General features: G+C 41.0%; 1 protein-coding gene across 1 annotated transcript; it reads left to right on the forward strand.

Moving 5' to 3' along the window:
* The first annotated feature begins 7,557 nt into the window (after positions 1-7,557).
* On the forward strand, positions 7,558-21,363 carry LOC142740734 (uridylate-specific endoribonuclease D-like). The gene is made up of 7 exons (XM_075850153.1): positions 7,558-7,647; positions 11,919-12,093; positions 13,113-13,315; positions 15,076-15,189; positions 15,484-15,590; positions 18,043-18,185; positions 21,115-21,363. Exons 1-7 carry the CDS (start codon positions 7,578-7,580, stop codon positions 21,224-21,226), a joined length of 924 nt encoding a protein of 307 aa, XP_075706268.1. The 5' UTR covers positions 7,558-7,577; the 3' UTR covers positions 21,227-21,363.
* Positions 21,364-22,577: the final 1,214 nt, after the last annotated feature.

Below are 22,577 nucleotides of genomic sequence, written 5' to 3' on the forward strand. Positions count from 1 at the left end.
CAAACAGCAATTTATGGCCACAAGTAAGGCATTACCATACCCGGGAGAACCCGCTTAACAATTTATGGGGGAAGATTCTCTAGGGGCACAACATATTGTGCGGTGAATAGGCAGATCAGTGGAAAAATTTCAATTTTCACTTTGCACCATCCACTGCGTATTCATTTCTGAAAAACACCTGTGAAGTCTAAATTCTCACTACACCCCTTGATAAATGCCTAGTTTCTAAAACGTAGTCATTTTTGTTTGGTACATCAGTGGTTTTGCAAATGCAACATGCTGTCCGCAAACTATTCTAGCAAAATCTACGCTCCAAAAGATAAATACCGCTCCTTTTCTTCTGAATGCTCCCATATATGTAAACAGCTGATTATAACCACATATGGGGTGTTACCGTACTCGGGAGAAATTTATTTACAAATGTTGGCGTGCTTTTTCTTCTCTATTCCTTGTAAAAATGAAAAATGTTGATCTAAAACTACATCTTGTTGGAAAAAATAAATATTTTTCATTTTCATGGCTTAATTCTAATTAATTCAGCAAAAAACCTTTGGAATCAAAATTGTCACTATACCCCTAGATGATTCCTCAGGGGGTGCAGTTTCCCAAATGGAGTCACTTTTGGGGTGTTTCCACTGTACTAGTACTACAGGGGCTCAGCAAATGTGACATGGCGCCAAGAAACCATTCCAAAATCCAAATGGTGCTCCTTCCATTCTGAGCCCTACCGTGTGTCCAAACAGATGGTTATGACCACATGTGGGGTATTGTTTTACTCGGGAGAAATTGCTTTACAAATGTTGTGGTGCTTTTTCTGCTTCAGTCCTTGTGGAAATAAAAAAAAAATACCTAAACCTACATTTTCTTTGAAAAAAAGTAGATTTTAATTTTTACGGCCTACTTCCAATAAGTTCTGTAAAACACCTGTGGGGTCAAACTGCTCACTGTACCCCTAGATAATTTCCTCATGGGGTGTAGTTTCCAAAATGGGGTCACTTTTTGGGGGTTTCCACTGTTTTGTCCCCTCAGGGGCTTTGCAAATGCGACATGGCCACCGCAAACCATTACTGCTAAATTTGAGTTCCAAAAGCCAAATGGTGCTCTCTCCCTTCTAAGCCCTGCCGTGTGTCCAAACAGCCGTTTATTACCACATGTGGGGTACTGTTTTACACAGGAGAAATTTCTTTACAAATTTTATGGTGCTTTTTCTCCTTTAGTCCTTGTGGAAATGAAAAAAAATTAGCTAAACCTACATTTTATTTGAAAAAAATGTCGATTTTGATTTTCACAGCCTACTTCCAAAAAAACAACTGAAAACAAATCTGGACACATTGAGCCAATTTGTGTCACAGAGAAAATATTTGATTTTGACCCCAAGAAGAGGTAATCATTCATAGAAGCCTAAATCAAAGCATTTATACAAGTGATTATATTTTATTTTATTTCCGACACAATGACTATACTCTATCAAACTAGTTGCAAAGGATTAGAAAAAAAACCCACACCTGTCTAAAGATTGTTTGTGGTATTGTAGCTCAGCCACATTCACTTCAATGAAGTTGAACTGAAATACCAGCCACGACCCGTGGACAGGTGTGACCAGTGGCGGATTATCATTAGGGCGGTTCGGGTGGCCGCCCGGGGCCTAAGGCTCCCGGGGGGGCCCATGGCCGACTGAACCACACATGATCGCACGGCCCCCCTCATGCCCGGTGTGGCATCGCTAGCAACGGAGGGGGCCCCGGTGCTAGCGGCAGCCACATTCACACATCAATGAAAAGTTACTATAGTAACTGGGTTCTATGTAATAAACTACACGGGCCCCTGTTACTATAGTAACTGACAGTACTTACCCCTCTTCTTCCTGGAGCGCATCGGAGATTTTGACGTCACAGCGTTGTGCGCAGCGCATAAAGTCACGATGCTATGCGCCGCGCACAGCGTCCCGACAGTTGATGGAGTGAGGACCAGCGGCCGAAGAGGAGGTAAGTTTAATTTTATTGTCTTGCTGATGGGTTGGGGTCAGACACCCGGGACCCCCGCCAATCAGCTGTTTTGAAGGGCTTGCAGCCGCTCGTACGAGCGCTACTTCCCCTTCATTACGGTCACTTTCTCACACTGAATCGCCAACACGGACGTGTCAGCGATTCACAGTGTGAGCAAGTGAGGGAAATGAAGGGGAAGCAGCACTCGTACGAGCGGCTGCAACCCCTTTAAAACAGCTCATTGGCGGGGGTCCCGGGTGTCTGACCCCAACCCATCAGCAGAAAGACAAATGGAAACCTTAGCTTACGTTTGCATCACCATTGATCTCAATGGTGATGGAAACTTTGCTAAAGATTTCCGTTTGGGGGATATTCATTTGTATCTCTAGGGGGCTGTGTGTAACGCTCTCTACGGGGGGGGGGGATGTGTGATATCTACAGGGGGCTGTGTGTGACGCTATGTATGGGGGGTGTAATATCCACAGGGGCTGTGTGTGGCACTATGTACAGGGGGCTGTGTGTGGCACTATGTACAGGGGGTTGTGTGTGGCGCAATCTATGGGGGGGTGTAATATCTACAGGGGCTGTGTGTGGCACTATGTACAGGGGGCTGTGTGTGGCACTATGTACAGGGGACTGTGTGTGGCACTATGTACAGGGGGCTGTGTGTGGCACTATGTAAGGGGGGCTGTGTGTGGCACTATGTACAGGGGGCTGTGTGGGGCACTATCTATGGGGGGTGTAATATCTACAGGGGCTGTGTGTGGCACTATGTACAGGGGGCTGTGTGTGGCGCTATCTATGGGGGGTGTGTAATATCTACAGGGGGCTGTGTGTGGCACTGTACAGGGGGCTGTGTGTGGCACTATGTACAGGGTGCTGTGTGTGGCACTATGTACAGTGGGCTGTGTGTGGCGCTATCTATGGGGGGGTGTGTATTATCTACAGGGGCTGTGTGTGGCACTATGTACAGGGGGCTGTGTGTATGTGGTGTTTTACAGTGTGTGGTATTATTATATTCAGGTGCGCAGTGTTTGGTGCTATTATATTTAGGGATACAGTATGTGGCACCATGATAACTTTATTTTCATTTATAGGTGTGGAAATGTTGGAAAAGTGAGGAGTCGAAGACATCTGAGTGGCAAATTCTGCAGAAATCAGTCATGGCCGGGAGAAGTCGTCATGTGCTCTGAACCGGATGGAGAAGAAAAGAGGAAAAAAGCTACTAGAATCTGAGACGTCGTCACATGTGAGTCACTAGATTTATAGAGAATCTGTCACCTCTCCTGACATGTTTATTATAGGAAATCCTTGTATTTCACAAAAAGTCTTTCTGCAGTCCAGGACTGATAGACAATTCCCCTTGTCAGGAGGATGTGTCCCTGCACAGTGTGATACTGTCAGTATGTAGGGACACAGCCCTGTGACAAGGGGAATCCGTAACACCCATTTGTTAATGCTTGCCCAAAAGGTAGTGTTAAGAATAGTTACAGCGTGGCAGGGCGGCGATGCGCAAGGGGGGCCCAAATTTGGGTAACAGCCCAGGGCCTATCGTCTACTTAATCCGCCACTGGGTGTGACGCTGTCTCTGTAAGAAAGAGGCCATGTTTTTCCAATACAGTACATCCTCTTTTAGTCATATTGTCTCTGAGGAGTTCCGTTTTAGGTTTTTCTTTCCTAGACCCATGCAGCATGCGGGTGGTGAGGGGCTGTTTACGGCGCAACATGTAATTGGTTGTTGTGCAGTTGCGCACTTCTCTCTTCCGGATGTCGTGTTCAGCGCTACTGAATGCAGCATACAGACTACTCCCTTTTAGACTGCACTCGTCTTTCTGGAGTTTGCAGCGCACGCCTGTATTAGCTCTTTTACTGTAGTAAAGAGATGGCACTATTTACCTTGTCACAGGATAGGCCAGTTGCAGTATGCCGTTGCAATCTCCCTTGAGTGCATAACCAGCATTAGCATGCCTAAGGAAGATGGTGAGATGCCATACATATACAGGATGCAATTTCTGATTTAAATTCAGTTTTTTTTAGATTGATGTCTTCCTTCTAATTTTTTTCCAGTTTGTTAGGAACAGCTGACATACAGAAACCTCCCTCCCAGCTGGCTCTAGCATTATCATGCCCAAGTCTATTGCTGAAAGCCAGTGAAAACACTATTCCAACTGTCCCAGGTTAGGCCGGTTGCTTTATGCCATCTCACCTCCAGGTGTGTTAGCACAAGGTTAAAATCTTGGTATCTAATGTTCTAATCTTAAAAAACCCCAAAAAACAGACAAATTTGCCATTTTAATTTCATTTTTTCACTTGCCTTGTTTTTTTATTATTTCTTTTTTATTTATTATTTTTTATAATTTTAATATATTTTTTATTATTATTTTTTTACTTTTTGTTTGGAGATTTGCCATGTATGTACACATTGAGCCCCCAGGCATGCATTGGGTCTCTATCTGTGCATGCTTGACATACTTCAAGCAAGTTAGATATAGATGACCCTCCCGAGGATATATATGGTCGACAGTTGGAATTGTGGGGGTCACTCTGTATGGGATGACCTCAATGGGGACTAGTGATTAAGTATACACTAATGGTTATTGTGTTCCGTGGACAGTGGGTTTCGCTCCATACAGGATGAGCATTTACTATTGATATTATAATTTTACATCTTTTGCTTTTACTATATATTGTATATTCCTATGTATGATGTGGGGACTAATAATTTAGTTTTGCTTGCACTGTTTATCATCGGTGCCATCATCCAACATGGCTGCAGCCGATCTATGGATGAAGTGCGCATGCGGGTGGTGAGGGGCTGTTTACGGTGCAACATGTAATTGGTTGTTGTGCAGTTGCGCACTTCTCTCTTCCGGATGTCGTGTTCAGCGCTACTGAGTTGCCGTCTCCCCTCTCGCATGCTCCAACAGACATCTTCATAATTAGGTAACAGGGTCATATTTAATTTAATTTCAGCTGCGTGCTGACTATTTAAGTCTTCCTACTACACTGATCCAACACCCCCTGACGAAGCCAGGTGCGAAACGCGCATTGGGGTGTTGGACAGTGTATAGGCAGTTACGATGGCTTATGGTAAGTGAGGTCCTGTGTGATATATGGTCTCAGTTTTGATAAATACTTGTGTTGACATCGTAATGGTATAACCGTGGCTCTATTTTTGGAATAACTGATGTGCACATAGTGTTTGTATATATCCAAGGTAATACAAGGTATGTTTTGATATTTGGAAATATTGACCTGTGTTACCACCAAATATGCCCTGCCTTATGTTATACACTGTCCTCTTTTTGTACTTTGTGCACATGTGTTTTTATGGGTGTTTTTTAAACGGTATGTACAACTGTTTTTGTGTCTTAATAAAGATTTTGTATTTTTCTCTACAAATCGATGGACATTTTTCATTATAGCATTTAGGGTAGAACTTGTGGATACTGACTGTAAACATTCTCCTCTGTATTCAGGTTCAGTGGAAGCTTCCCTTAAAGAGGCTCTGTCACCAGATTTTGCAACCCCTATCTCGTATTGCAGCAGATCGAGGCTGCAATGTAGATAAGAGTAACGTTTTTCTTTTTTTTAAACGAACATTTTTGGCCAAGTTATGACCATTTTTATATTTATGCAAATGAGGCTTTCTAAAGTACAACTGGGCGTGTTTAAAGTTATGTACAACTGGGCGTGTATTGTGTATGTACTTCTGGGCGTTTTTACTTGTTTTACTAGCTGGGCGTTGTGAATGGAAGTGTATGATGCTGACGAATCAGCATCATCCACTTCTCTTCGTTAACACCCAGCTTCTGGCAGTGCACAGACACACAGCGTGTTCTCGAGAGATCACGCTGTGACGTCACTCACTTCCTGCCCCAGGTCCTGCATCGTGTCGGACGAGCGAGGACACATCGGCACCAGAGGCTACATTTGATTCTGCAGCAGCATCGGCGTTTGCAGGTAAGTCGATGTAGCTACTTACCTGCAAACGCTGATGCTGCTACAGAACCAACTGTAGCCTCTGGTGCCGGTGTCCTCGCTCGTCCGACACGATGCAGGACCTGGGGCAGGAAGTGAGTGACGTCACAGCGTGATCTCTCGAGAACACGCTGTGTCTGTGCACTGCCAGAAGCTGGGTGTTAACGAAGAGAAGTGGATGATGCTGATTCGTCAGCATCATACACTTCTATTCACAACGCCCAGCTAGTAAAAGAAGTAAAAACGCCCAGATGTAACGAACACAATACACGCCCAGTTGTACTTTAACTTTAAACACGCCCAGTTGTACTTTAGAAAGCCTCATTTGCATAAATATAAAAATGGTCAGAACTTGGCCAAAAATGCTCGTTTAAAAAAAACAAAACGTTACTCTTATCTACATTGCAGCGCCGATCTGCTGCAATAGCAGATAGGGGTTGCAAAATCTGGTGACAGAGCCTCTTTAAGGCCTATTTGCACAGGCCAATATTTGTCCGAAAGAGCGTTTTTATGAGTTCCCAATTATTGAGCGGAGTAAACAGGGCAGTGATTGGCTGACAAACAAGCAATTGCTCCTTCTTCAACTGATCACTTTGTTTGTGTTGCCTGTAAAATCATCGTTGTTGGCAGCACATCTTCTTGTGTAAATAGGGGATGTATTGCCGACAATGATGCAAACAGATAGGAACTGAACAATCGTAATAATGATTTTTCGTCCCCATACGGAAAGCATTAGCCCATGTGAAAGAACCTGTTAATGAGCTCCGATCGACTTGTTATATCATCGATGAGCGCTTGTTATTGGCAGAAATCTGCCCGTGTGAACCAGCCTTTACTCTTCCCAGTAAACAGACTGTTGTCTCTAGTGATCCTGCAGCTGCATCCTCTCTCAGATGTCACACAGCAGGCTGCAGTGACTGAGAAGAACAAGCTCAGCAGCAACCGGAAGAAAGGGAGAATTGAGACATTCCAGTCTTGAATGAAGGGGAAAACAATCTTAGGGGGTGGGGGTGATGGAGAATGTAATATTTGCCAATATTCAGTTTGCTGTTATGAGACAGTTATCACAATGCAGAAGGGAGGGGGTATTTGCGGCAACACCCACTTGAACGGAACACTGTCGGGATTGCAAAAAACAAACAAACAAACAAACAAACAAACAAACAAACAAACAAACAAACAAACAAATCAAATGAAAGTATCGATTAAATGACAGAACCCTTGTACAACGGAGACAAACTGAAACCATTTACACCGGATCCGTCACCATTGAAATCAATGGTGATGGAAACGGAAACCTATGGTTTCCGTTTGTGTCAGTCATGGCTCCGTTCTGACGGAAAGCTCAGACAAAATATTGGAACGGAGCCCTGACGCAGATGTGAATGCAGCCTAATCTTGACAAAATCATGTGGCCACAAGTTTTAAAAGACGCTCCTGTTGTTCGTGGGCTATACATCTACAGTACTTTGGCATTAGTATGCAAGGTTTTTGGGACACACAGGGTTAGTTTTGTGTATGTGCCGGCCCCCTGCGGTCACTGAGACAAGAGGTCTATAAAAGAGGCGGTTACAGTTAGGTCTGAAGGACTTTAGTTGCAGATTCTACATCATGAAGAGCTCTTTTGTTCTGCTGTGGCTCTTACCATGCGTAATTTGTGGAGCTAAACTGCTAACACCACGTGAGACGCTTGTAATATTACTCTCTGCTTTATGGGGTTGTTAAGAATTGCTCAATATTTGTAAATTGTTCATATTTTTGCACATTTTCTTTAATGAAATCTGTGTTTGCAGCTTTCCTTTTAATATTTAACAGCCATGTCAGCCTTTGAACCCAATTGTTTTTTAAATAAATTAATGTTAACACCTGTTTCCCTATTATAATATCTTTACATGCTTTTCAGGTAGTGACACGGGGGGGGGGGGGGGGTAGAATAGATAGGGGGGGGGTTTGTTGGTGTTTTCTAGGGTCTCATAATTTACTACTACTATTTGTGTAATAATGGTATTACATGACATGATGTTTTGTAAATTATTTAACTCCTTAACGACCACCCACCGTCTTTAGACGGCAGGCGGTGCAGGTGCTTCGTCTACAGCGATGTCTTTTGGCTGCTGAAAGGCTGAGAGGTAAAATCGGAAAAATGTAGCCGGTCAAAAAGGCCTTTTAGAGGAAAAATGGGAAAAGGGGGATTTTTTTTAACTTTTAATATTTTTTTATTTTTTGTACACTACTAAAAACGTTATTTAACTATTTTTGGGATTTTTTATTATTCCCCCGAGAGGATTAATTTTATTTTGTATAAGGCCTAATGCATACAACTGTAGTGGTGTTGTGGGCCGCAGAAGCACAGATTTGTTGCAGTCCATTCATCCGCAAAAAAACGTTTGTTGTGCATCCGTGTGTCATCAAGATTCACAGAACCGCAAATAAAAAATTTGATGTCACCAGTTTGTGAAGCCGCAAATCCAGACTTGACCTGAGTTTTTGCGGCCCAAATTCGCAGCCCCAGCACGTGAAAACCATGGGGCCATATAAATAAATTAGTCCGCAATTTATCTACAAAAATGCGGATGAATTATGGACACAAAAGCATGGTCGTGCAAGGTCACGCAAGGCTGCTTTCAGACGTCAGTAATACGGGCGCATTTTAATGTCCATTTTATGGCTATAATACCTGGTCTTCCCACAAGTCTACCAAACTGGATTTATAACAACATAGGAGCCTATGATGATCAAAGTCCAGTTCAGTACAACTGTGGGAGGTCTGGGTATTGCGGTATTAGTCTGGGTTCAACTGTTGGAGGTCATCAGTAATACTGGCGCTAAAATGCGCCCATATTATTGATGTCTGAAAGCAGCCTAATGTTGTATTTTACACATTTTAAAGTGCAATTTTGTCTCCATATTAGTGACATCTTCATGAATTAGTTAAAAAAAAGATATATTTTGAATATTTTATAGCTGAATTGTTTGTTCTTTTTTACAATGTTAGTTCATGCTTCAGTTTTCCGATTTGTAATTATTACAAATTATTATTACTAATACATTTATAATTGATTTATGTATTTATCATTTTTTGGATATAATAGTCTTTATGACCATAATGTTAAATCCATAGTTACCATAAAATACCAGGTATAATGTCACATAAAATGGTGTTTCATAGTGTTTCATGTAATGATAGCCATTGTGTTAAAAACACTTAAAGGTAATGTGTCGCTAGAATTTTTTTTTTTTTTTTAGTTAAACAGTTAGTGTATAAATGATTAAACATTCTTCTAATTTTTTAAATTTTTTTACGAGTCAGGAAATATTATAAATTAGATTCTAATTTATAACATTTCCCAGTGCTGGTCACTAGATGGAGCAATTCCCAAAATTGCAGCATTGGCATGTGGTAAAGCAACCACATTGCTTTATGCTGCAAAATTTGAGAATACACACTCGCTCTAGTGAGCTCACAGAATCCCCCCTCCTTTATCCTGGCTAATGCCAGGAGAAAGGAGGGTATTGAACGGTCAAACCTCCTACACTGTGTGTCGCCATTTTTTGAGCTAACACACAGTGTAGTAGGTTTACATACAGTAGTAATCACACACTAAAACACGTACATACACACACAGACCTAACTTACCTGCTCCTGCCGCCGCCGCTCCCTCCGGTCCGTCCGCTCCCTCCGCTCCTCGTGCTTGCTTCAGAACACAGTCTGGAAGCCGCGACCGGAAGTAGTAATCTTACTATTCCGGTCCACAAGAAAATGGCGCCGGACGTCGCTCGGCCGAAGATTTTCAATTTTGACTGTGTGGGAGCGGTGCATGCGCTGTTCCCACACAGACGGCGTACAGCATAGTGGATGGAACGGGCCCCGTTCGCATTTACTATGGGGCTGTATCGACACATACAGAGATGGAAAAAAAAATGGCAGCCCCCATAGAGAAGAAAAAGTTAAAAAATAAATAAAAGTAAAACACAAACATACAAATAAATAAAACATTTTTTAATACAATACTAAAAGCAAATTGATATAAAAAAATTTTTTTTCGCGACACTCGTCCTTTAATTGTTAAACTGGGAAAGAGATCTAGGCTTAAATTTTACGACTCAACAAAAAGACCGTTTATACACCATGACTCATAAATCTTCCATGGAAAGTAGATTCCAGGAGGCAGGATTTTATATTTTGCCGCCGTGGTACAGCGTGCCTTCCAGGTTGCACACTTTTATACCTGCTGTCTCCCCTTTGTGTTGGAGATGTGTAGAACACAGACGCGTAGCTAGGGGTTTAGCACGGGGGGGACACATCTGAGTGGGTCCCAACCCAGTGGGCCGCCCACACAGTATAATGACTCCTTAGTATGCTCCACATAGTATAATGCTCCTATAGCTGCCCCACAAACTATAATGCCCCTATGGTTGCCCCCGCACAGAGTAATGCTCCCATAGCTGCCCCCACATTGTATAACTGGTTCCTGACCGCTGGCTGTGTTTTTACGGCCAGCGGTCAGGGTCCTTAAAACCCGCGCCATATAATTTTTACGGCGCAGGTTTTTGAATGTTGGGTCTCTGGCTGTCAGTGACTGCTGGGGACCCTGAGGAGAAGATAGAAGCAGCTTCCGCTGCTTCTGTCTTCTCCGATCCGCTGTGTATAGGAATAGAGGTAGCGGCCGCTCCGCTGCCTCTATTGGTCCCGGTGTTCATGTGACTGGTCACATGATCGCCGGGTGCTGTTAGTGACAGATTGCTGCTGGGTCTTACTAGACCCAGCACAGCCCTATTAGTGACGATCGTCACTATAAAAGGGCTGATTTCCCCTGTAACTGGGGCTGCTGTGCAGCTGCAATTACAGTGGAAAAGCATGGTGTAAAAATAAATAAATATATATATACAGTTCCCCAAAGGTCTTTTTTGACCTCTGAGGGACAGACCATAGTAATAAAAAAATAAAGGTAAAGTAAAGTCTAAATTTTTTTTATAATAAATACACATAAAATACCCACCCCCAAAAAAATGTTCTCCCCCCCGCCAATCATTGTCGTAACGCTAGCCCGCACCCAATTACCCTAATATAGACATGTAATATATTTAAATTTACGGTAAACAATGACGATCACAAATAAAAGGTCTATTTTAGGGTAAAACTATGTTATTACCCAAAAAAAAATAGCTGAGAAGTAAAAAAGATTATTTTTTTTACTATTATTTTCAAACTTTAAGAATAAAAATCCTGAAATAGCAAAAAGGATGTGTATAAAAATGATAAAAAAAAGAAACCTGCATTGTCTAAGGAAAAAACATAAATCACGTCCCCCACATATTATAATAACCTCTTAGTGGCCCCGCAGTATAATAGACCTTCACATAGTATAATGCCCCTATAGCTGCCCCCACACAGGATAATGCCCCGTATAGCTGTCCCACACAGTATAATGCCCATATAGTGCCTCTCACACAGTATAATGCCCCATAGCTGCCCCACACAGTATAATGCACCCTTAGCTTCCCACATGCAGCATAATATCCCCATAGCTGCCCCATATAGTATAATGCCCTCATAGCTGCCCCCACATAGTATAATGCCCCCACAACTGCCCTCATACAGTGTAATGCCCCCATAGCTGCCCCATACAGTATAATGCCCCATAGCTGCGCCATACAGTATAATGCCCCCATAGCTGCCCCCACATTGTATAATGCCCCCATAGCTGCCCTCATACGGTATAATGCCCCCATAACTGCCCTCATACAGTATAATGCCCCGATAGCTGCCCTATACAGTATAATGCCTCCAAAAGTTGCCCAAATACAGTAAACTTCCTTATATACAACGAAGCCAAGCTGCAGTCACTAATCATAGCTGTATCCTGGTACAGATGGTCTACTCTGTTAAAATAAATGAACTATTTTTTGAACAGTTATGTGTCAATAACACTTTTATACTTTGGGTGACAGAGAAACCTCCTCGAGCATCACAGTTTGCTGTCACTAATGATGAGATTCAGAACCTGTCTGAGCAGCTGTACGTGGATGATGTAAACAGAGCTGCCAATGGTGACATTATCCTGAACCTTCAGCACAAGGTAACCAGCTCCCAGACTGGCACAGGGTCTGACTTTTCCAGCCAAAAGTAAGTTGACAACATGGTCCTTTGTACTACACATATAGTAGGTGTATAGCTATATATGCATTGTTTCTTATCTATGTTTCTATACTATTTCCTTTTAGACCAGAGAGACAGGTCAGGACATACACAGTTCCTCTATCAAATCCACGCTAGCCAATATGAAAGCATTCTATGTAAAAATATACCAGTATTGTAATTAAATTAAAGCAAATAAATCAACGATAAAAGAGGGAACACAGGCACTCCATTCAGCCATTATATTTAAACCACCTGCCTAATATTGTGTAGGTCCCCCATGCCACCAACAGCTCTGACCTGAGGCATGGACTCTACAAGACCTCTGCAGGTGTCCTTTAGTATCTGGCACCAAGACGTTAGCAGGAGATCCTTTGAGTCCTGTAAGTTGTGAGGTGGGACCTACAAGTATCAGACTTGTTTTTCCAACACATCCCACAGAAGATCGATCAGATTGAGAGCTGAAAAATTTGCAGGCCACGTGAACACCTTAAACTCTTTCTCATGTTCCTCAAACCATTCCTGAACAATTTTTGCAGTGTGGCAAGGTGCATTATCCTGCTGAAAGAGGCCACTGCCATCAGGGAATACCACTGCAATGAAGGGGTTGACTTGTTCTGCAACAATGTTTAGGTGGGTAGGTAGGAACCAAGGTTTCGCAGCAGACCACGGCCTAGAACATCTCACTACCTCCACAGTACATCTCTTCTGCAGGTAGATGACACACATGCACCGTCCACATGATGTAAAAGATAATGTGATTTATCAGATCATTTACACCCATTGTATGCATTTGTGGTATCTTTTCTGCCACCAGCATCACTGTGCAGCTGAGCCTAAAACTTCCATGTGTAGTACTGTAGGGCTGAATCCTACCGGGAATTACGTATGCAAAATCGTAAAGTCATGTCTTTGGATAATATAAGTTCTTGTCTGTATAAATCCTATTCTTGTTGTCCTGAGTGTATTTATGCCCCACTAATTAAAGTCTCATTTTCCACCCTTAGGCTTTTTGGCTATGTCAATGAAGCCAAACTGTTTACCCGTCCAACTTTTTCCCGACTCATCTCTTTACTGGACAATTATGTTAAGAACACAGGGACTGCAGAATCTGTCAGCAACGAAGAGATCCAAGAACAAAATGCTTTTCTATATGAAGTATTCCAAACTACTGTCACAAAAAAACTTTCCAGTTTTTTAATCTCAAAAGGTACACCAAAGCTTTGATTCAATCGTAGCACCATGTATTACATCAGGGAAAATTAGAATGAACTTCTTCCATATATACCTGAATAGTGTTCCCTTCTTTGCACAGCAGCAGCCCATGTGACAGCCAAGTGACAATTATCTTTGTGCTTTGGTTGCGGTGCAATGTGGTGGTCACCTGGCTAAGGAGAGCAGCACATACCTTTACATGTAGAATGATGTAGGTACAGATAGTACTGCCTCTAGTCTCTCCCTGTGTGGTGTCATGCTATAGCATCGCAGTTATTTATACTCATAGCACATTTAGAAATACTTGTTAAAGGGAAACTCTGCCGCGTATGACTGCCCCCTATTGTTAAAAATCCTAGTGTTTAGCTAACTAAAGTAGTTCCCCATGACAAGTGATCATATGCTTATTTTCCCTTTTACATTTCTTAAAACTGTGCGTCCTGTGTAGATTTCTTAATTTGCGTCTATTTGAGAATTTTCATTTGTATTTTCAACAATGGCATTTATGAATAAATACATTTAAATAGACCTTATATGTTATGGGCATAGACAGATTTCTCTTTGTGCCACTACTGATATGTTACGTAGTTACATAGTATGGTTGAAAAAAGATAGATGTCAATCAAGTTGAACCAGGGAAAGGGAGAGGATATGGATAAGGTAAGGGGTAGGGGTAAATTGTATTACTTTGTTTCCCCTTTTTCATCTAGAGGGAGACAAAATTAAACCCATTCGGGTATGAGCCAATCTGCCATAAAAGGGAAATAATTCTTTCCTTAGGGACCCACCTTATAGAGGTTGCCTTGTCGTGGCAGGTGGGCTCACACAATTTGATCAAAATGTGAGCTAAGAATCTCACTATTGTAAGTAGATTGAGCAGCAATGCATATTTATTTCGTGTTTTGGGACCCGCACCTATATCTAGAACTGACAGCAGAATCCAGGCGGAGACCAGTGGAGAGATGGACACGGTTGTGCGCAGCTCTCTCTATTCTGTTGTATGGTTGTTATTGGAAACAACTGCTCGGCTGTTTCCGTAACACCCATTGAACAGAATGGAGAGAGATGCGCACACGCGTGACCCTCTCTCCACTGGTCTCCGTCTGGATTCTGCGGTCAGTTCTAGATATAGGTACGGGTCCCAGAGCTGGTTCCCGCATCTGTCAGACATTTTTGGTATTTCCTGTGGATATGCCATAAATGTCTAAGATGGTAAAAATTCCTTTAAGTTATACGGTCTGCAGAGCGCTCGTGTAGGACTGGTGTCTACCACTATATTGTTACTATGTGGTGGTAATATTGGTCTTTGGTTTACTACACACATTCTATTGCACTATTAAAAGTAATCGCATTATTTCTATATAGCTGATGGGTGTGCCCAAAGAATTATTTCCTCTGGTGTGCCCAAGGTACTCCAGTCCAACACTGCATGTGGATTATTAGTAGCCAGGTGCATAACCTTACATGTATCTACAATGAATCTAATTCACCTAATAGATTCCCAAACACTCAGTGTGTCCAAGTCGGCCCGTAACATAGAAATATCTTGTTATACTACATATCTTGGTGTCATCTGCAAAAATAGAAGCCTTGCTTTTAATCCAATCTTCTATATGATTGATAAACAATTTAAATAATAGCGGGCACAGAACTGAACCTTGGGGTACACCACTTATAACCGTTATCTTGGGAAATAACATTAACAATGGCGAGTCTTACTTCGTGCAATGTCTGACATATTGTGTTGATGAACAGGTTATTACACATCAGTTGAGAGCTTTGAGAGAGACCTGCGGGAAATGTGGTTTGGACTATACACACGCTCAAAAGGTTCCTTGGACTCTTCAGGCTTTGAACATGTCTTCCATGGTAAGATAAATATTCCAAACACATATAAACGCAATTCCAACGACAGATACCAAGAAAATTACAGGATAAGAAAGGCTTGTTAATGAGCTTATGACTGAAATTAAATGAAAAGCTGAAATTACAAAGACCACACGCTGTCCAGGCATGGGCAAGCAGCATCCAGAAAGCCGTCATGTATCTATTTTTGTGTGTGTGTGTATTTTATATTTATTTAATATGGGTGACGTTTTATTATTGCACCAATAAATTATTAGAAATCATAACTATTAGGTGATCAATGTTTTCTGTACGCAGGTGAAATCCACAAAGGAAAAATATCAGGATTTCATAGCTGGGTGCATCTTTATCTGATGGAGAAGGCTGGTCAGATTAACTATCTCAGCTACAGTTCAGATGGACCGGTAGGTTTGATACATCTGTCACTAGTTAGTTGGTGATAATAGTTATACCGTTGCCTTCGGGGTCGTAGATGTTTCACGGTTTACTTTACAAATATTCAACAATATTGAAACTAGTCTGTAGAAGCCTTTGGCTACATAGTGGACTTTGCCAGATATAACCCCCCGCAGACACTACCATCCATAGTGTCGGATTGTCCCAACGCAACAAAGATGTGACGTGCTGCATTTCCATCCAATGAGGCGGTTGATCTACCACTGCAGTCTGATATTTTGCTCACTAGACAAGTTCTTACGTTTGTTAACTGCAGGAAACACAGCAGACAGCAATGTGACGCCATAACTATGATGGGGGCAATCTACGGTATAGCCCAAGTCTAACATTAACTAGCCTACATTTCCATAGTGAAAATTTCAAAGTAGAATATATAATAATGATATCAATGTTTATTTATATATCGCCAACATATTCCGCTGCACTTTACAATTAGGAAAGTAACAAACAGAAAAATTACAAGTATTCAAAACAAATGAACAAATAATGAGAAAAAATGAGCCCATCATAATAATAATAATAATAATAATAATAATAATAATAATAATAATATCAATAATAATAACAACAACAATAATAATAATAATAATAATAATAATAATAATAATAATGTTTTAAAAAGGTATTTTGACCAATTATCTTCAGTAGGAAGAAGAAAACATCTATGAAAAGTTTCCTTTTATCCTCTGTTGGGATCTATTTTAAGGGAGCATGAACCTTATATGTAAGTTCACATACGGCAGATTTGTTGTAGAAATTTCTGCGACTGGAAATCTGTTCCGTACATCACGGGGTTGATTGTACAGCATGTACATGGTTTTCAGGTGATTTCTGCAAGAAGAATCATTCGTTTCCATGTGTGCTAATAGTGTAAATAATGAATAGTAATTTGCATTTCAGTGGCTGAATTATTGTACCTAGACAGCAACGATGCACCAATGTAATTAAACAGTGAGTCAGAACTGGCACAAAAATGTGTGCCGTCGTCCCATGGATGTAGTTAGCATAAACACCACTATGTGGCGATATTTGAACAGGATGAATTGGTTTCATCACACTAAATAGAGAATTAGACTTTTGGGAATGGTCACGGTGAGCACTACAAATACCAGAAGCACTAGAACCTTAAATACATTTTTTAATACCCGCATGTAATTACCAGAAGTTAGAGGTTTATATCATTCATTTATATTTACATCAGGCACAGTGCCCTCTTTAATTATTCCGTTTACGCCTGATTTTGTTGGAAATTGCACAGGTTAAAAAGTTGCATTTAAATTCACAACATTTGCCTTCTCACACCAACAACAAATGTGGGATGGTCAATCTGTAAGGGTAAGTTCACACTACCGTTATGTTCCGTTTAGGGCTCTTCCGTCAGAGGAAGAGATGAACGAGACTCCAAACAGAAATCGCTTCCGTTTGAATTATTATTGGTTTCAATAGTAATTCTTTAGTTTCAGATGCATTCCCTTTGCATTCACTAAGCACTTTTGCTTCCGCGAAAAAAAAACGTAAACCTAGCGAATGGAGGCAAGCTAAATGCATCTGACAAAAGAATTACCATTGAAATCAATGGTAATTCAAACAGAAGTGATGCTTTCCGTTTGGACTCTCGTTCATCTCTTCCGTTTAGAGCCCTAAATGGAACATAATGGTAGTGTGAACTTAGCCTAAGTGTGCATTAAAAGGTACGTCCACATGTAGATTAAAAACTGTGGATTTTCCGCAACGGAATTAATTGCGGAAAATCTGCAGCGTAATACAGTAGCTGCGAGTGGATCAGATTTGAACAAACCTCATCCACATGATGCATAAAAAATTTGCTGAATAACCATTCATAAATTGACCTGCGGTGCAGTTTTTTTAAATTTGCAGCAAGTAAATTTATGCTTCGGAATCACTACTTTTCTGGTATTTGCCAATTTAATTCAATGGAGGGGTAAAAGCTGCAACAAATAGCAGATGTTCCGGTTTTTGCCGCTGCAAAAATTGCAACTCGGAAAAAAAAAAGCTTATACTTACCCAGAGCTCTAAACTTTTCCGTCTAGGCCGGCCTCCTGGGATGATATTTCATCCCATGTGACTACTGCAGCCAATCACAGGCTGCAGCAGTCACATAGGATGAAACGTCATCCCAGGAGGTCAGACTGCATGGACAACAGTGGAATGTGTCGCCATGGCTACGGAGACCGGGATTAGCATTAGTTGTTTGTTTTCACCCCCTGCTCCTGTTTCGACACTGCCCGCCAGTCTGTTCTTCTTCATATAGTAATAATTGTTGGCAAAAAAGTGCAGTTACAGAAAACTTGCTAAACAATTTAGTAGAATACGAACGGACTGTGTTATCCTTTTATCATGTAATGTTTGTTCTGATGTCATGTCTTTGTGTCTCCATAGTGGACCAGTTATCCTGATGTGTTCGCTTTCCAGTTTAAGTGGTCTACCTATTTGAAAACTGTTGGTTCTTTTTTTATTGGATCCAGTCCCGAGTTTGATATGGCAATGTACACCCTTTGCTATGTTACTCGTCCTGATAGTCTGTAAGTATTTTTTCAGCTGGTAATGACTATATGGTAGCTAATGGGCATCATTTTTTTTTATATACTTTATAGCCTACACTGCCCAGGTAGTATGTCTTTATTGTTATAGAGGGATCATAATAATCAGAATTCAGCATCTAAAAGATGATGACGCGGAAGTTAAGAGGACTTTATTTGGCTGGAGACCTGGATTTATAGGATGGCCCCAATTCTCTGGGCTTAAAGAGGCTCTGTCACCAGATTTTGCAACCCCTATCTGCTATTGCAGCAGATAGGCGCTGCAATGTAGATTACAGTAACGTTTTTATTTTTAAAAAACGAGCATTTTTGGCCAAGTTATGAGCATTTTTGTAGTTATGCAAATGAGGCTTGCAAAAGTTCAAGTGGGTGTGTTTAAAAGTAAAAGTCCAAGTGGGCGTGTATTATGTGCGTACATCGGGGCGTTTTTAATACTTTTACTAGCTGGGCGCTCTGAAGAGAAGTATCATCCACTTCTCTTCAGAACGCCCAGCTTCTGACAGTGCAGATCTGTGACGTCACTCACAGGTCCTGCATCGTGACGGCCACATCGGCACCAGAGGCTACAGTTGATTCTGCAGCAGCATCAGCGTTTGCAGGTAAGATCGACTTAACTGCAAACGCTGATGCTGCTGCAGAATCAACTGTAGCCTCTGGTGCCGATGTGGCCGTCACGATGCAGGACCTGTGAGTGACGTCACAGATCTGCACTGTCAGAAGCTGGGCGTTCTGAAGAGAAGAGGATGTTACTTCTCTTCAGAGCGCCCAGCTAGTGAAAGTATTAAACACGCCCCGATGTACGCACATAATACACGCCCACTTGGACTTTTACTTTTAAACACACCCACTTGGACTTTTGCAAGCCTCATTTGCATAACTACAAAAATGCTCATAACTTGGCCAAAAATGCTCGTTTTTTAAAAATAAAAACGTTACTGTAATCTACATTGCAGCGCCTATCTGCTGCAATAGCAGATAGGGGTTGCAAAATCTGGTGACAGAGCCTCTTTAACACACTGAGTAGATCATGCCTCCAATCCAATTATAGTCATATACCTTTAAAAGGGTTATCCCACATGTTAGGCGATATACGTCATAGAGGGATCCGCTGCTTTATCACTCAGAGCTCAGATCTACTACATCTAGCAGTGTCCAATCTGGTATATACTAGTTCTTCTCAATGAATTAGAATATCATAAAAAAGTTAATTTATTTGAGTAATTCATTCAAAAAGTGAAACTCCTTTATTATATACATTCATTACACGCAGAGTGATCTATTTCCAGCAGTTTTTTTTCTTTTAATGTTGAAGATTATGGCAAACAGTTAATGAAAACCCCAAATTTAGTAGATGACATGGCTCCCCAAACCATCACTGACTGTGGAAACTTCACACTGGACTGCAAGTAACTTGGATTGACGCCTCTCCACTCTTCTTCCAGACTCTGGGACCTGGATTTCCAAATGAAATGCAACATTTACTATCATCTGAAAACAGGACTTTGGACCATTGAGCAACAGTGCTGGTCCACTGTGTGATATCAAGTCCAGAGTCAGGAAATTTTAGAGCACTTCATGCCTCCCTCTGCTGACAAGCTTTATGGAGATACTGATTTGATTTCGCAGCAGGACTTGGCACCTGCCCACACTGCCAAAAGTACCAATACCTGGTGTAATAACCACAGTATCACTGTTCTTGATTGGCCAGCAAACTTGCCTGACCTAAACCCCATAGAGAATCTATAGGGTATTGTCAAGAGGAAGATGAGACACCAGACCCAACAATGCAGACAAGCTGAAGGCCGCTATCAAAGCAACCTGGGCTTCCATAACACCTCAGCAGTGCCACAGGCTGATCGCCTCCATGCCACGCCGCATTGATAAAACCTCAGCAGTGCCACAGGCTGATCACCTCCATGCCATACCGCATTGATGCAGTAATTCATGCAAAAGGAGACCCGGCCAAGTATTGAGGACATATACTGGACATACTTTTCAGTAGGCCAACATTTCGGTATTAAAAATCATTGTTGAAATTGGGCTTATATAATATTCTAATTTTATGAGGGACTACATTTTGGGTTTTCATTAACCGTTAATCAGAATCAGCAAGATTAGAAGATAAAAAATGCTGGAAATAGATCACTCTGTGTGTAATGAATCTAGATAATATATGAGTTTCACTTTTTGAATTGAATTACTGAAATAAATTAACTTCTTTATAATATTCTAAATCATTGAGAAGGAATAATATTATATAGTCACCTATTGATTTGAAAGGACGTCCACTGCTCATTGAGTAAAGTTTCAGCAGTCGGACCTGTGGTGATCAGCTGATCAACTGATGTCAGGAGCAGCTTTCGTATAAGCAAGGGTTCTCCAGATAAAACCCACTTTGAGGTCGATCCAGCAATTGGGAAATCACTAGGTTTAAATGATATGTATTAATAGAATATATTCTCTGAAGCTTGGTAGACAATGGATATAGATGACAAACCTCCTGAAGGTGGATGGACCTATTCATCCACTGATTCTCCTCCGTTTTCACTATACAAGACCATTAGATTTTGCAGAGATCCTTACCATATGACAGTGGGGTAATCAATAAGTCTGGCATACAAGGTTTCCTAACATTTTTTTTCTGATGAAAGCCAATGACAATGAGTGAGATGAACCATATAGAGCAGGGGTCACCAACCTCTTATACACTGTTAGCCACATTTAACTATGAGCGGCGGTTAGGAGCCAAATTTAACTAAAAAATTTTGAAAATGTGGAGAGACAAGAAATAATGAAATTTCAAAACTACATTTGTAAATCAATATTCAAGTGTGAAATTCTAACAAAGTTGTATTACATTTTTGGTTTTAATTGCTTCTACCTTTATTCATTTATTACTGTTTTCTTTCAGGTGTACTGTAAAATTGGGTGGTGCTACTCTTAAAATCCAAACCTACAGTTGGCCCAACTCATCCTACGGAAATGGAAAAAGATTTCTAGCATCTTCTTACCCAAACATTTAGAGTTAGTGTTTGATTCATGCAAATAATGCTTCATAGGAAAATTTGAGCAAAACGCTTTTTAACAAATGTAGGTAAATGATTACAGAACTTTGATAAATGTATCATTTAATAAATTGATGAGTCACAGCAAACTGAAATTTCTATCTCTGCATACTTTTATAGGTAGTACAATTATTTTAATCTGGTATCTATAATCCCAAAAATGTGACAATCCAGCACTTGCTTACATTATATATATATATATATATATATATATATATATATATATATATATATATATATATATATATATATATAAAATCCAAAAAAATGAAGAAGCAGCACTCCAAGGAAATTGGTGAAAAAAAGTGGTGTGTTTATTCACCCCAGGCAGGCAACGTTTCGATCCGTCTCTATGGGATCTTTGTCAAAGAATAAACACACCACTGTTTTTCACCAATTTCCTTGGAGTGCTGCCTCTTCATTTTTTGGGATTTCATTAACAAGGGTTCCTAGCCTCAACCTAGGAGGCCTGCACCCACTGCTGTTGCTGTGCTGCTTTACTCTTTTTCTCATTATATATATATATATATATATATATATATATATATATATATATATATGTATATAAAAAAATACGCAAACTATATAAACAAAAGTATCATTCAGCCCCATTGACACAGGTGTATAAAATCAAGCACCTAGCCATGCAGTTTGCCTTTATGATCATTTGTGGAAGAATGGGTTGTTCTAAAGAGCTCACTGAATTCCAGCGTGGTACTGTAATAGGTTGGCACTGTTGTAACAAGTTAGTTTGCGAAATTTCTTCACTTCAAGATATTCCACGATCAACTGTGAGTGATATTATTGCAGTGGAATGCAGTGATATTAAGTGGAAGTGTTTAGGTACCACAGCAACTCAGCCACAAAGTGGCAGATCACGTAAAGTTACAGAGCCAGGCCGACAAGTGCTGAGGCGCATAGTATATAAAAGTCGCCAACGCTCTGACAACTCAATAACTGCAAAGTTCCTAATGTCCTCTGGCATTAACATCAGCACAAAAACTGTGCGCGGGATGTACATGGTATGGGTTTCCATGGCTGAGCAGCTGCATGCAAGTCTTAAATCACCAAGCACAATGCCATCCGTTGGATGGATGGTGTAAAGCACGCTGCCACTGGACTCTAGAGCAATGAAAACGTGTTCTGTGGAGTGACAAGTCACAATATTCTATCTGGCAGTCTGATGGACTAATATGAGTTTGGGGGATACCAAGAGAATGTTACCTGCCTAACTACAGTGTGCCAACTGTAAAGTTTTATGGAGGGGGATAATGCTATGGCGTTGTAGTTCCAGTCACGGGAAATCTCA

The sequence above is a fragment of the Rhinoderma darwinii genome, chromosome 2 (assembly GCF_050947455.1).
Source record: "Rhinoderma darwinii isolate aRhiDar2 chromosome 2, aRhiDar2.hap1, whole genome shotgun sequence".
In the NCBI taxonomy this organism is placed as follows: domain Eukaryota; kingdom Metazoa; phylum Chordata; class Amphibia; order Anura; family Rhinodermatidae; genus Rhinoderma; species Rhinoderma darwinii.

Bases quoted from the DNA above. Each gene is read 5' to 3' on its own strand.
- LOC142740734 (XM_075850153.1), top strand. From the start codon at position 7,578: ATGAAGAGCTCTTTTGTTCTGCTGTGGCTCTTACCATGCGTAATTTGT. The intron at 7,648-11,918 runs GTGAGACGCTTG...TTTGGGTGACAG, and splicing joins AGCTAAACTGCTAACACCAC to AGAAACCTCCTCGAGCATCA. The intron at 12,094-13,112 runs GTAAGTTGACAA...TTCCACCCTTAG, and splicing joins TCTGACTTTTCCAGCCAAAA to GCTTTTTGGCTATGTCAATG.